Here is a 15305-nt window from a genome sequence, read left to right as displayed (position 1 = left end):
TCTGTGCACCTACAAGCATCCTTGAAGTGTGTTAATAGTTTCTTTTGTCTTTTCTTTTTCAGAGCTAAATACCACAAATTAAAATACGGCACAGAATTGAATCAGGGAGATATGAAGCCTCCAAACTATGATTCTGGTAAGAATTTAAGAGTGAGGGAAATATGGTATAAAGTTCTCCTCTAATTTTAGCTACAGATTGTTGAACAACTTCGTGGACACAAAGAGGATAATAAAGATTGCTTAATGTTGAAAAAGACAAATGTTAGCCAATGCAGTTTGTTACACTGATATTATAGGGACGATTTGTTTCTTCAGTATCTGTAATTAGGCCATCAAATGAGTTGAAGTAAAAAATGGATGCTGCAGAATATATCTATTCTCTCCTCTTCAGATCAAAATTCAAGAAAGTTCTGGAGTCACAGAAAGGTATGGAAAACACATCTGGAGAATCTTATATTGGAAGAATAGAAGAATTGTTATGCATTAACAATAACAGTGTAATGCAATAGCAATTAATTCAAAATGCTTAGTACATCATTTCCTGATTCATGATCTTGGTTGGATTCCAGAAAAATTGAAACAAACGTGTTAGAGGTAAACTAAAGTTGGAGGTATATACTATGGAATTTTATAAAATTCCAATGACAACTGGAAAATAAACATATAACAAATGATGAACACAAGTTTGGAACAGAACAGTTCTCCCCTGTATCTATGGATCGCTTTCTTTTGTTATCCCTCCAGAAGATGAATCTTCTACTTTTCATAAAGAAATGGAGTGACTTTGAGCCACAAAAGAGGAGAAATTGGAATTCCTTTTGTTCTGATCAGCAAAATAAACCTTACCAAAAGGACTTTTTCCCCCAGGTTCCAGATTATGCAACCAGTCCTTGAGAGGAGGAAGGAATAAGCAGAAATTATTCCACAGCTTTATTCTCCCGTACAGCGCCCCCCCCCCCCCCCCCCCCAAAAAAAAAGCCTATATGAAAGTCATTTCTGCACACTTCACTCCTGCCATTCACTTGAAGGAGACTGTCCTGGTTAACTGAGTCCTGGGCAAATCCCTATTTTACTGGGTGCTGAAGATGGTCTAAAAACACTTACCTATCAAATTCTCGACAATACCTTTGTCCCTTCCCAAACTACGCAAAATACAATGAAGCACAAACTGAGGCATCTTATTTCTCATCTCTTACAAAATGGTGCCACTGAGCTCTTGTACCCAGACTGGAGGAATACTCAATTCTGTTGCATCCTACATGTAGCTGCTTAAAAGAATGGAGGTTCTTGCACCATATGGGATCCAAAGCTGGTTTTTCATACGCTTTCAGGATGGAGATTTTTGTATTATTTCTAGTCCATGTGAGTTGTACTTGCTTTACTGCACATAGATCCATGCACATCTGCATGCTTCTCTTGGACCAAGTCAGAAAAAATGTTGAGGCTTATTTCCAGTGATACATCCTGTGTGTCCCCTATGTGGTACCTTGGAGGTTCTAATAATTCTGGTTATAATTCTCCTAATCAAGGGATTCAACTCTTACCTGTATTTAGGTGACATTCTCATTAGAGCTCTTCTGTGCCATTTGGCAAGCAGTCCAAGTTCTTTCAGTCTCCTTCCTGAGGGATAAAGGATCTGTCATCAATTTTGGGGGGGAAGAGAGATCTCTCTGAGATGTCTTTACTTTAACATTAATATAAACAACCTCCAGGTTTCCTGTCTGAAGAGGAGTTAGTGTGAATTTACTTCCGTCTTGATGCAGAAAGGTCTCTTGGCTTTTATCTAACACAGGTTTTGATAATTGTACGATGGATCCAGCTGTGTTCAGCTGTCTTCAGAAAATCAATGTCTAAATGACTGACTGACTATTTCTCATTGTTATTCCTGAGCAAGCTTGTAAATTCAAAGTCACAACAGTACTTAACATTCATATGGCACTTTTACATGTATTTATTTATAAGCCTGGGCTGACAGGACAGCAGCACATTTGTTTATGCTGTAATGGCTTTATCTGGGTAAATGGAAAACCTTAGTTGTGGTTTTAAACAAAAGATTAGTTTCAGGTGAAAATTTGATGAAAATGTGTTGAACTACTATTAAAATAACCATAGCTGGAAGAAAACTGCCTATTGTCTCAACAAAAACAGCTAAATCTTTTTTTCCTTCCCCACACAAATCATTGAAAAATGGCTGAACTTTAAATTATCTGTAAGTAGGCCTGACTGAGAGATTTCTTCATGAACAAATCTTAGACGTTGGTTGGGTGAGCTTTAAGGATTGATATTGTGTCAAGTACAGTGGGAACCAATAAGGTTTTTTTGTAATGCTTTTTTTCTTTTCATAAGAACCCAATTAACCTTTAAAATGTGTGATCACTACAGAAAACACTAGTACAGAATTCCAGATGTATGCACGTAACCGCATCCTTGTGAAGAAAAGGAGTTGGAACCAGTGAGATGATGGGTTTTATATTGGGAAATAATGCTAATATGAAGGAGATGCTGATGACAAGTATAACTTGTTCTCAGAATACAGTAGTATGTTGATGGCAGTCTTTATAGTGTGTTCTCATAGGTAGCACTGCAGAGCTACACTTATTTTAAGACCTTTAAAAATAAGACTGAAAAAACCTGATTTTAATTAAATCTTTTCCAGATGAAGGGAATGAAACAGAGGTTCAGCCCCAACAAAATAGTCAACTAATCTGGAAACAAGGGCGACAGCTGCTGAGACAGTAAGTGTCAAAGTTCAAACAAGGGAGCTAGATACAAACAGGCTTGGAAATAGAATGTGTCACTGGGCCTTTCTTAAATATTTCCATTAGACTTTTCTCTTTTGTGAAAAGAGTGGCAGAATTGGGTTAACTTTTCCTTTAGTCACTCTAACTTTTCCAAAGTTTGAGAAGTTTTGATAAGTTGCAGAGTAGAAAAAGTAAAAAGTCAGAGGGGGGCAAACTACTCACCACTTTTCATATTATTGCTTTCAGTGGCAAAAAGGAAAAAAATGGAGAAAAGTAGTGGGAGGGGGATTAAAATTTGGTTTAAGAAAATTCACAAAAATCTAATGAAAAATTTCAAATCTTTTTCACAACATTTTTTCAATTTTTTGAATGGAAACACATGACAATTTTGCCTCAAAGAGCTCCAATCCAAAAGGACTAGAACACCACCGTCTGTGTTGTAGTTTTCAGTTCGACATATTTAACTTTCTAGAGCAAGAGTTGGCTCCATATAATAAACTTCCTGCTATTTATTGTGATTATTGCAATAAGTTTAAAATAACAGCAGTGAGAACATACAATAGTAATCTACAGTGATTTTGAAATGCTGTAATGGAAGATGCATGCACTTTGATGAAACGGGGTCAAAATTTATATATTTTATCCAAGTGACTGTCCCCCTAACTATGCAATATCACTTCAGTTATCAGTTAACAGCTCCTTGCTTTAAATGGTCTGGTTCTTGTTGCAAGGCAATGTCAGTGAAAGGTCCTCTATTGTGTAACCCAGTCTGTTCCCCCATAAACCCTATACCGTATTCTGTCAGAGTCAGGTTCTGATGATTTTCAGGTCATGCTGCAAAGCTTACATGTGTTTCCATACTTTTTTGTTGGGGAGGACTGAGTGGGCAGAACTGTGTAGCAGAAAAGTCTGGTAGTGTTGGGTTTGTTTTGTTTTGTTTTGGAAAGGCCTTAACTTTTGGCACTGGACCAGTTTTTTTGGTTGAATGGATTATTATTTAATGTGCCCATCCAAAACTATGGATACACATCCATTTTAAATAAACAAATATTTTCTTGACTACGACTCAATGGTATGAGGACAAAGGTGTCCTGTAATCTCCCTCTCAGAATCTTAAAGAAGATCGTGCTGTTATATGATGTTGAATCATGTATGTATTATGAAATTGTTGCTTAAATTAAATACAGACTTAATTTTGCACAATTAATTTATGGGACTGCCAGAGATCCAGCACTGACTTTCTCCCACCAGACTGGCGGCAATGAGGATGTAATTGTTGTTGTAAATTCAAGGAGTGGCTTGTGTTAATAGAGGAAAAACAAATGCCCCAGTTTGTCATAGTCATAGTGTGTTCCTAAAATGATGTAATACATGACACTTTACATCCTCAGAGACCGTTACAGTATTGACCAGTTAGTCCTCATAACATCCGTGTGAGGTCAGTAACATTAACTCTGTTTTACAGATGAGGAAAGAGACTGAAAGATTGACTCACCCAGCATCATGCAGCATATTGTTGATAGAGCCAGTTTTAGAATGCATGCATCCCAATCCCAGGCTCAGTTTACTAGATCGCACTTTCACCTCTTATGCACATGAGCCAAATGCAGGAATATTTAAGATTAATAAAATGATTTAGTAAGACTAGATCTGTACAAAATACATTACATCGTAAAATCATATGTTTGTCCTATTATAGTTACAGTAACAGCATGGGAAGTTGACACAGTAGGTGTTTACAGGCTTTGTTTAATGGTCATCTAAGGGACAAAATTTAAGTTTTACTTTTTTGAAGTTTGGTTTAGATTTCCATTAACTTCTCTTGATGAATAAAATCATTGTGGTATGTTATATGTAACTGACATTTTTATGAATAAATTGCAGATATTTTAAGTTAAAGTCCTTTTCCATCTATTTTTGGTAAATTTAATGAATAACGTATTGTATAAACACTGACTACTAGGCTCTTTGATTTTCTCAGTGACTGTAGAGACTGGTACTGCAAGAGACGATCCCCTCTGCAGCTGGTACAAGACAATTTCTTAGCATGTTTCATTAGCACAGTACCATGCTTTGCTAAGCATTGTACCAAAGATGAGTTTAGGACGAATCTTTTATTTATTGATTTAAATAATTATAAGGGTATATTTATTGAGATCTGCATGAAAGACTAGCATGAGTTCCGTTCATACAGGTATCTGCAGGAGGTGGGTTACACTGACACTATACTGGATGTGAAGTCAAAACGAGTGCGAGCTTTGTTGGGCCTCTCAAGTGATGCATCAGACAGGGAAAATGACAAAAATCAAGAATCAATGGTAAATGGTACAGAGGCTGAGATTAAAGAAAACGCAATGATTGGGTAAGTGCCTAAGACAACAAATGTTATCTTTGTATATAAGTGCAACATTATTATTATTATTATTATAAATCTAGTTTATGTTCATTTGAAAACGTATACTTTTTATTCTTCAAACTGACTGAATATTAATAGCCAATTCTGTTTTAAAATTTTAAAGGATGAATATGGAAGCCACGCTAAGTATGTTGCTTCTTTATGAGAATCTTAATTTTATTTCCGTTGGAAGGTGACATTAAGAAATCAAACCTTCTTATTTGTGATACATCTGTTGTTAAATGCTTTAGGGAAAATACCAACTGCCAGAGTCATCTTTTTCTTTGATTTATTGGAAACCTTAATATAGATTAGAGGCCTCTGCATTCTGGTAGATAGTGCTTACTGTTATAACAGCATAATCTCTAGTAAGCAGAGGATTTTATTTATAGTATCTGAAAACATTTTGAACATGGGTAAGTTTTTTCACTGTTATAACTCTCCAACTTTGTGACTAGTGTTTACATGGATAAATATGTGAAATTCTGGGTATAATCTAAGTGTAGCTTCCATATGTTCATGCCAATCCTTTTTTGATATAAAAATCTAATCCTTTCAAGTTTACTTATGTTTTGTTTACTAAATAATATTTTGCTGAAAGTATTGTAAATAAACGTTTTAATCTTGCCACACTTATTACCATTAATATCTGAAGCTCACTTTAGGTGTTCAGCAAAATTATTCCTTGATTCTTGACTGAAATACTGTAGCTTTGAAGACCTTAAACTAATAAAAAGGATGCTGAGTCATTTTGATTAAAAATCTGTGACTGAGCTCTGTACTCCCATAGGTAGTATTACCACCAACAAGCAGTAGACCCTTGTTTGTCTAGGTTTGGCCTCTTGTTTCACAAGCAGTTGTGGTTTAAATGTAGCAGAGGGTAGTGTCCTTTTCTTTTGAAGTATAACTGCTTTATGTGGCACCTAATCTCCAAAGGGAGTTCACAATAATCCCAGCCAGTAGATAATTTACTGGCATCAGGCATGTGTGCAGAGAAGTTATTTAATTAACTCATTTTCATTCTATAATTAAAATTATTCTGTTAAATGAGGAATTAGGGCATATGAGGGGACCCCAACCTGTTAAATTATTTTGTACTTCTAAATAGTTAGCAAGCCTTGCCCTGAGGAGGACATCCTCTGGTTGGCAAGGGCTGCTGCTGCCAGGGCACCTTTTTAAAGTCAGCCTTGCTGCTTTGAGGTAGTAACCTAATGGAATTGACTATTTGTTGTAGAAAACTGATATTGGGTTTGTCAGATACATTATTCTCCCTTTCCATATTTATCCTCTTTATTTCTCTCCCACTCTCTCCTATGATAGTTTTTAATTTTTGTTCCAGTCTTGAAGAAATAGCGAGTTCTGACTGCATATACAGCTTTCAGTTTGGGAGGTGTGAATGATTTGTTTTTGAGTTAAAGTGGGAGTTAAGCTCTCTCTCCCTCCTTTTTGTTTTACTTGAGATTAGTGGAGTGTCATTTTCCATTAGTTTGAATGGACGATCGCTCCAGATAGGGAGATATGTAATGGGTAAATTGGATTGAATGATGGAGCTGAGCTAGTACATTTAAAGATACTTGTTAGGAGGATGCTCAGTAGAGGAGATAGGCCTTGGAGTTGGTGGCACCAGATACTTTGTGTTGCCTCCTTCAGCAACTCAGTTCTCCTTTTTGAGAACTATGCATGTGGTGGGGGTGTAACTGTTCCTTCAGATTTCCTCTCCATAAGCTTTGATCTTACAGAGCTAGGTCTGTTTTGAATAAAGTTAGAGAGACAAGGTGGGTGAGGTAAAATCTTTTACTGGACCAACTTCTGTTGGTAGAAGAGACAAGCTTTCCAGGTCACCCAAAGAATAGCTCTGTGTATCTCGAAAGCTTGTCTCTTTCACCAACAGAGGTTGTCTCTCTAATTTCAGTAATACCTGGGACCAGCACTGCTACAACAAAAACTTGAATAAGGTTAACATTTGCATTTGCAGGCTATTTCTGGCTGTGAGTGTTCAGTGATCCACCAATTATCTGTCGTTCTAGAAGACTTGCAGTTGCAGAATTATGGTATTGCATGTGTAGTCTGAGAAATTGCGATGTTCTCATCTCACTTGTAACGCACAGGGTCGCTAACTGATGAGAAGAGTTTAGTTGAGGATCTGGGTGTTTTATGTGTGTGGAACATGACAAATGTTATGGTTCAGTTCATGTATAAACCCTCCGTTATATGAGGATTTCATGGTGGAGTTCTCTGAGCTTGTTTCTGCATTCTTCAAATTATTCTGTGTTTGCAGATGTCAGCTCAGACCACTGGTTTGCCTCTTCTTAGAAGTGAAGGATGTCAGGGTTTTACCAAAGGATTGAGAAGAACTCTTGCAGGGCAGAGTGTATGACTGGCCAACTGTGTTGTGAATATTTTGGATTGTATGGTATGTGTGCATAGGCGATCAACTATCATATCTTATATTACAGTGCAGGAGGTATTTCATGCTTCTCTCCCTTCATTTCAGTCCTGGTGGGCTGCATGGCCTGTCTGCTTCCTCAACCTCTAGAAGAGCACCAGTGCTGAGTACGTGATTGAGATTAAGGGCAAGCAGGATGAGCCAAGTCCTAGTCAGAATATTTGTTCAGCCTTCAGAGACTTGACACTGTCAATCCCTACACCCAAGCAAGTCAGCCTCTAAGAGTATTTCCACACTGCAATTAAAAATCTGTGGCTGGCCCAGGCCAGCTGACGTGGGCTAAGGGGCTCATCTAAGGGGTGTTTAATTTTGTGTAGCTATTTAGGCTTGGGCTGAAGCCTGGGTTCTAGGAACCTGAGGGGTGAGAGGGTCCCAAGCTCGAACATCTACACTGCAATTAAATAACCCCTTAGCCCAAGTCAGCTGGTGCAGGCCAGCTCCGAGTGTGTAATCGTGGTGTTGACATACCCTCAGAAAAAACTTCTGCCTAAATTGTGGGAAGAACTGGGGAAAAGTTTAGATGGCGTAGCTCACTCTCCACTGGCCCAGAGGAAAGTGTACCCAGAGTGAGGCACCCCATTAGTCCCAGACAGCTTACTTTTCTAAGAGGGGGAAAGAATAGGGGAGTTCAGTCAGCTGCACCTCCTCCCCACATCCATGGTGTATGGAAAGCTGATGGAAGATTATGAAGCCAGAATAAGCTTGTGATTGGGGGCAGGAGGGAGACAATGCCTGAAGGCATATGAGGTGGTGGTGGTGATAGTAGTAGAGAAAGAAGTGATTGGAGGGTGCTGTGATAGAGGGTATGCGGAAGAAGAGCAAAAGGAAATGACAGAAGAAGAAGAAAAGAGACAGATTGAGAAGGGATGGAAAAGAACATAGGTGAAGGAAGTAAAGACCACAAACTAGGGGGAAAGAGGGACTTTGAAAGGCACAGAAGGAAAGAGAGGAAACATGTTACAGTTTGAGGGAAAAGAGATCTCAGAGTAAAAGAAGGGGAAAGCACAGAGGACACACTAAGTTACAATGTTTAAAAGATTTTTATATATATACAGTGTGTGTGTGTAATATATATATATATAGAGAGAGAGAGAGAGAGAGAGAGAGAGAGACATTTACAGAAAGAGCAGATTGGCCAAAGTGACTACCACACAAAGAGAACTCATTCAACATGTGCAGATGTAATGTTGGGAGGAAATCTCGAGAGTTAAACACTTAAAGCTACAGTATGGTCATTACTTACATTTTCCACGTGTCTTTTATTATTATTGGAATGTAAGTTGTTAGTAATTAGCTAATACCATTTCAGTTTGTAGTAAATTAATACTGTAGGAAAGGTAGTACAAAACTGGAGGATGCCAAGTGAAGAACTGTTAGCCAGTGAAATGTAAACCTTCAATACAGTCAGATAAGATGCGATGCTAAAGGGGCTTCTGTAATGTGATAACTTATAACTTTTCTCAGGACTTGAACATGTCTAGGCTACCTTCCTATTATGTAATAATGTTACAGTAAAAGTACACATAAATAATTGATTTGTAGTCAAAGTGGATAAAAATCCATTTTTTATGAAAATATCGAATTTTTAATTTTTTAAAAAATTCTTTTTTTTTTTTTTTAAAACCTACTTAAAAGGAAATCTGAATTTAATACAAAATATGTTGAGGCCTAAACTTACTATATTCTCTTAAAACATCTCAGTAATAAAAAAATGTGCTGAATCCATGAGCCTCTATCAAAAACTGAATTCAAGGCTGCTTTTCTGTGTAAAGAAAGATGTTGTCCCCCGTTTCTAGCTTTTGAGGTCAAGCTTTATTAATATGGCACAATAAGTCAGTCTAAGTAACTCATTTTCAAGAGTCTTAGGCAAGTAGGGACTTACATTCCAGTCACTTTCACTTAAGCATATTTGAAAGTTTTCCCAGGCTGCCCTGAAATAATCAGTTTAATTCACTGATTGCAGTTAGTCCGGCTGTTTAATATATCATTTAGATGTAAATGTGAAACATGTTAATTTTATATATCCAAAACATTTAAGGTTGTTCTGGTTAATAAAAAATAAATTTTATGTGCTGTTTTGTGTGTTTAAATTCCAATTATCATCCTTATACAGCTTGACACAAATCATGACCAAAAAGTTAATGATCTAGTAAAGGAAAAGAACAGTTTGGATAAACACCTGTCAGGGATGGTCTAGATCAGGGGTCGGCAACCTATGGCACGCATGCCAAAGATGGCATGCAAGCTGATTTTTAGTGGCACGCTGCTGCCTGCCGGGTCCCAACCGCCGGCCCTGCTCAGCCCGCAGCTGAACCCAGGCCGGGACCCCGGCAGGCAGCAGCGTGCCATTAAAAATCCTGCCCGCACCGGCCCGCTCTTCTCCCACCCCACCCCCCCCACCCGCAGGGGCAGGGTGAAGAAGCTTGGTCCTGCCAGCTGCTGCTGCACAGCAGGCAAGGTCCCCCCTCCCCTGCTGTGCTGGGTTCCTGCCCCTCCTCCTCTCCCTCCCTGCCGCTGATCAGCTGATGGCCCTTGCGGGGGAGGGGGAGAAATAGAGCTGCAGTGCGCTTACTGCTCTAGGGAGGAGGCGGAGAAGAAGTGGGGACAGGGCTGTGGGGAAGGGGGGGGAATCAGGGCATATCCCCTCCAGCCCCCTACCGTAAGCCACTCTGGGCAGGGGGCTGGGAGCACCCCCAGGACCCTAGCCCACACCCCCAGCCCTCTGCACTGACCCCTGCACCTCCCTCACACACCCCCAGCTGTCTGCCCTGACTCCTGCACCCTCCTCACCCCCTGCAGCTCTCTGCTCTGATCCTGGCACCCCCTCACACACACACCCAGCCCTCTGTCCTGACCCCTGCACCCCCCACACACTCCAGCCTTTACTCCAGCACCCCCCCCCCACATACCCAGCCTCCCACACCCCATGCCCTGACTCTTGCACCCCCCACATACTCACCCACACCCTGAGCACCAAACGGGAGCTCCTGCACACACACACACCCCCCACACACACATTCCTGCCTGCACCCCTCGCACCAAATGGGAGCTGCCCAGGTAAGCACTCCACACCCAAACCTCCTGCCCCAACCCTGAGCCCCCTCCCTCATTCTAGCTCTTGGCCAGACCCTAAACCCCAACCCCCAGCCTGCTCCTTCACCCCCAGCCCTGTGCTCAGTGCACTCCCACCCTCAGCTCAGTGCAGAGAGAGAAGAAGAGAATGGGCTAGAACCAGGGAGAAGGTAGGTACCCACTCTGTGGGGGCGGAGTTGGTATCCCAGGCCGGCAGCGGGCTGAGCAGGGCTGGTAGCCGGGACCCTGGCTGGCACGGAACCCCAGACTGGCAGCGGGCTGAGCCGCACATACTGGTCTGGGGTCCTGGGCGCCGGCCCCGCTCAGCCTGCTGCCGGTCTGGGGTTCTGGCTGCCAGCCCCTTGCCAGCAGGGTCCTGGCCGCAGGCTCCACTCAGCCTGCTGCCGGCCTAGGTGAGCGGAACCCCAGGCTGGCAGCGGTCTGAGCAGGCCGGCGGCATAAGATCAGCATTTTAATTTAATTTTAAATGAAGCTTCTTAAACATTTTGAAAACCTTGTTTACTTCACATAGAACAATAGTTTAGTTATATAATATATAGACTTATAGCGAGAGGCCTTCTAAAAAACGTTAAAATGTATTACTGGCATGCGAAACCTTAAATTAAAGTAAATAAATGAAGACTCGGCACACCAGTTCTGAAAGGTTGCCGACCCCTGGTCTAGATTTACTTGGTCCTGCCTCAGCAGAGGGGGCTGGACTTGGTAACCTCTCAGGGTCTCTTCCAGCTCTACATTTCTGTGAGTCTGTATCTTTAAATAAACAGTAAATCACTCAACATTTTCTAACATACTGAAAATGTACAATTAATATGAATCTGAAAATATTAATCTATATAATTGCTTAAACAAATATATATAAATAAATGTATGCCTCCTAGATAGCAAAATGATGTATCAAATCTAGCGTAAAGGCTCTATTTTATTGCATGTCCATGTATTTTAATGGTTTTACCAGCCAATGAGCGTGTACCTTTCTTAGAAAATAGTAGAAGTACAATTTGATTTAAAATTGATTACTTAAATCTAGGCTTTCCCCTTGATGCTTTTAAATCATGGTTTAAATCAATCCACCATGGTGGCAGTCAAGGTTTAATAAAAGGACTTGCCTGCATGCCAGTGGTGAATGAATTTGTCTGACAAATGCCAGTCAAATTTTGCACTTGGAGGTGATCCCCAGAAAGAGGACCTCATGTGATGCTTTTATACTGTCTGCTTCTCGCACAGTATCTTACGTACGAGCATTGCACCAAGTGCAGCAATTGCTGTTGCTACCTCAGCCTCTCTCGGCACTAGTCCACTGCCTTCCACCATATAGACCGACATCTCTCATTTCCCTCCTGTCCTCTACCAAATGTCTCTTACTGTTGTTCGGATAAACCCTGTCGTCTTCCCTTGTCCCTGCATGAAATCAAACTGGCCAGATGTCAGGTTTCTGGGAGGAAAGGAGGATACTCTTCTCCTCTCAACAATGTAATCACTTTATTTTTTAGGGTTTGTTTTTTTTAAGAGGGAAAAATTATTTTGCCTGTTGTGCACACATCCATTATACCATATCTCACCTGACCTATGTTCATGGCCAGCATTTACTCCTGGGGGAATTCTGCGCTACTTTATATGTGCAGACTTCATGGCCCCTGCAGATTTCTTTGCTTGCCCACAGAAAATGGTGGAGAAACAAAAGGAAGCCGCAGCGCAGGCACATCAGTTTGGGTGCCTGGAGCAGCCAGCAGAGATAAATCACCATGGGGGGGGCTGGGGATTCCCCAGCAGGTGGCTCCTATCCTATGTTGGGCTCAGCTACTAGTCCCAGCTGGGCTGGGGAGGGGGAAAGATGAGACTTGCTCTTCCCCTGCTAGGAGTGGTTGGGGCCACGTTAGACCCACCCTCTGAATCTTCCCCAGCTGCAGAAAACTCCACATGCTTTCCCCCACTCCACTTCCTGCCCCCATTGCTCCTCAGCTGCGGGGAGGGGGGGGAGGGAGGGAGGAGGTCATTGTATGGGGATCTGTTCCCCATCTGCCCATCCCCCAAGCATCCAGACCTCCCTGCCAAACCTCACCCCTCTGCACCCAGATCCCCTCTTGAGCCCTGCCCCCCCCCCACAATCCCCACCCCCTCTGCATCTGGACCCGCACCGCTGCACCAAGACCACCCCCACCCCGACAAGCCCCACCCTGATGAGCCCCTTAACCCCACTGCCCCAATCAACTGCACCTGGACCTCCCACCCCACCAAGCCCCACTCCCCCAGCACCCAGACTCCTTGCTGAATCCCAACTGTCTTCGTGCAGCCAGTAGCCTGTGCTTTCCACTGCTCTGCTGAAGCGTCCACATTTATTTATTGATAAATAACGTTTTCAGAATTTTGCAGAATTTTAAAATATTGTGCTCAGAATTATTATTTTTTTGCTCAGAATTTTTAATTTTTTAGTGCAGAATTTCCTAAGGAGTACCAGGATTCTAATGTTCAATGCTATAGTGTTGGCCGTAAATGCTACATCTCTGGAAAATGGGAAAATTTCCATGAAGCTTGGAATGCTTGGGGTGACTGTGTTAGGAGGCTGCTTTTATTCATCTCAGTGTTCCTATGTGGGGAGGACGAGCGTGGCAGTAGGCAGAGCTGCTACTGTGGTAGTACTGTGAAGACAGTGACTTTCTTTTCTCATAGACTGAAATGCTTAACTGAAGATCTGTGAGTTTCTACCTACTTCAGAAAATTGTTTTAAGTCTGGATAGTCTCAGCTTTTCACATGTTGATGTTGGATTTCCAGTAGATTCGCTGGACAGTATTTTTGGAGCACCATGCTCAACTTACTCCAATTGTCTGAAAATCATTTAAGTTAGGAGCTAAAGTTTTTCCTGCTCATAGTCTAGTATATCAGTAGCCACTAGGCATATGTCTGAATATTTGTCTTTTTACACATTCCTGTATATCTGCTAATGTACAGATCCTCATGAACACTTTAACACTCAAGAACATCATGTGGATTTGGGATGCTTCCTGGAAGATTTTGATTCCATTTATGAAAACATTATTTTGATAGCCTGACACTGATAGTCCTGTTCCCACATGTTTCATGGCATTTAAAAGGGGAGCTATGTTCACTTTCTTCAGATCAGCCCACTTGGATTACGGAAGATAAGTACAACTTCTCAGCATGAATGCACTCAAAAACAGATACTAAACATAACTTTCTATTAACACTTGAAATTTCCAATGCCTGCAGTGAACAGAATAAGTGCTTTTCCCACATCAAATGTTTTATATCATTAAACAAAACAAATGGAAACTGCCTCACTAAAATGTCATGTGTAGCCTTGTGCAACATGAAAGTATTTAAGTATCTTTAGCTTACTCCTTAAATCTTATTTTTAATCACTTTACCCTTTAACTGAATCCTAGGTAGTCCAAATTAATTTCTTTTTGAGGGTATATTTTTATTATTGACAGAAGAATAAACATATAATAGAATAAAACTGGTGAAATGGAATAAAGGAATAAAATGTTTAATAACAAAATAGATAATTTATGATGCTGAGGACTTGATAAAGAGGCTCAAAGATGAGAAACTGCATTTAAATGACCAGTTGAAACTCATTCCAAGAGTTCTAACATCTGTTAAAAAATCACTTTTTTAAAGGTTAAGGCTAATTGGGCTGTAATCTCTCCCTAATCTCAAACTGGATTTGTGCCTTTTTATTTTAATAAGGCTGATTTCTGTTTCACATCTTACACATGAGCAAAATAAACTCAAGTGAAAACCATCATGGAATCTGCTCCCTAATGTCAGGAGAATAATTAAGCATTTTTCCACGACCCGGATTTATTTTCTGGAGTGAAATAAACCATTCCAACCAAGACTTAAGCAACTAAATGTCTTTCTACTCCAAAAGGCAGAATACCTGAGTAATTCCTGCATCCATAAATCCTCTTAGCACTTACACATTTAATAAACCTGCTCTTTGTGTACTGGCTGATGAACATACATAGTGTGTGTTAGCATACTTATAAAATGGTTTATTGGAAAAAAAAAAATTAAAACCCTGAATTTAATTGGAGGAAGGAAATAATTCCAAAATAGTGTGTGAATTCAACACAAATAGTAAATAAAAACAATTATAACACTGAAAAACTATTTTTTTCTAAAAATCGCTTTTTATTCCCCTCCTTTCTTCAATTCCTATCTCCCTCTTGCTTTACCTGAGTGGGGCTTCAAAAACAGCTGTTTTTGCCACACCCAGACACTCTCACCAGATGAGTTTAAACAGGGCTTCTGAAGGAAAACTACTGGGCCAGTTGGCTTTAGCTGATCATTAGGAGTAATGCTTCAAACAACAAGCAACACCTTCCCGTGTTCTTTGAGGTCCCACTCTTATTGATCCAATGAAGGCACTCGGGCCAGTGACAACAGCTTCACTTTAGAAGCCTCTCTCATTCCACTGCCACACATCTGTGACCAGGACTGGTACCTTGTTTTTGGAAACCTCATACAAGGCACTTTTGGAGTGAAGAGGAAGAGACCAAAAAAAGTTAATAAATAGGGGAGAGGGAAGCAGAGAAGAGGAGAGAGATGAATAGGGAAGTAACTTTTAAATGTTACCCCAATTATTTTTTACAAAAATTGTTTGTG

At 40.7% G+C, this 15305-nt stretch overlaps 1 protein-coding gene and 1 long non-coding RNA gene across 3 annotated transcripts in view; one reads left to right on the top strand and one right to left on the bottom strand.

Annotated features, from left to right (window-relative positions):
• The window catches only part of STRN (striatin), a 96936-nt gene that overhangs the window by 45953 nt on the left and 35678 nt on the right, over positions 1-15305 (top strand). For both annotated transcript variants that reach the window (XM_074948997.1, XM_074948996.1), the window contains exons 3-5: positions 63-136; positions 2657-2735; positions 4936-5103. In XM_074948997.1, the coding sequence (XP_074805098.1) occupies positions 63-136; positions 2657-2735; positions 4936-5103 (321 nt within the window). The remainder of the gene's footprint in view (positions 1-62; positions 137-2656; positions 2736-4935; positions 5104-15305) is intronic.
• The window catches only part of LOC141985154 (uncharacterized), a 38053-nt gene that overhangs the window by 18400 nt on the left and 4348 nt on the right, over positions 1-15305 (bottom strand). The window contains exon 3 of the long non-coding RNA XR_012638877.1: positions 1545-1620. This is a non-coding gene — a long non-coding RNA (uncharacterized LOC141985154). The remainder of the gene's footprint in view (positions 1-1544; positions 1621-15305) is intronic.

This window comes from Natator depressus, chromosome 3 (assembly GCF_965152275.1).
Source record: "Natator depressus isolate rNatDep1 chromosome 3, rNatDep2.hap1, whole genome shotgun sequence".
Classification (NCBI taxonomy): domain Eukaryota; kingdom Metazoa; phylum Chordata; order Testudines; family Cheloniidae; genus Natator; species Natator depressus.
This window is presented reverse-complemented; position numbering and strand designations above follow the sequence as displayed.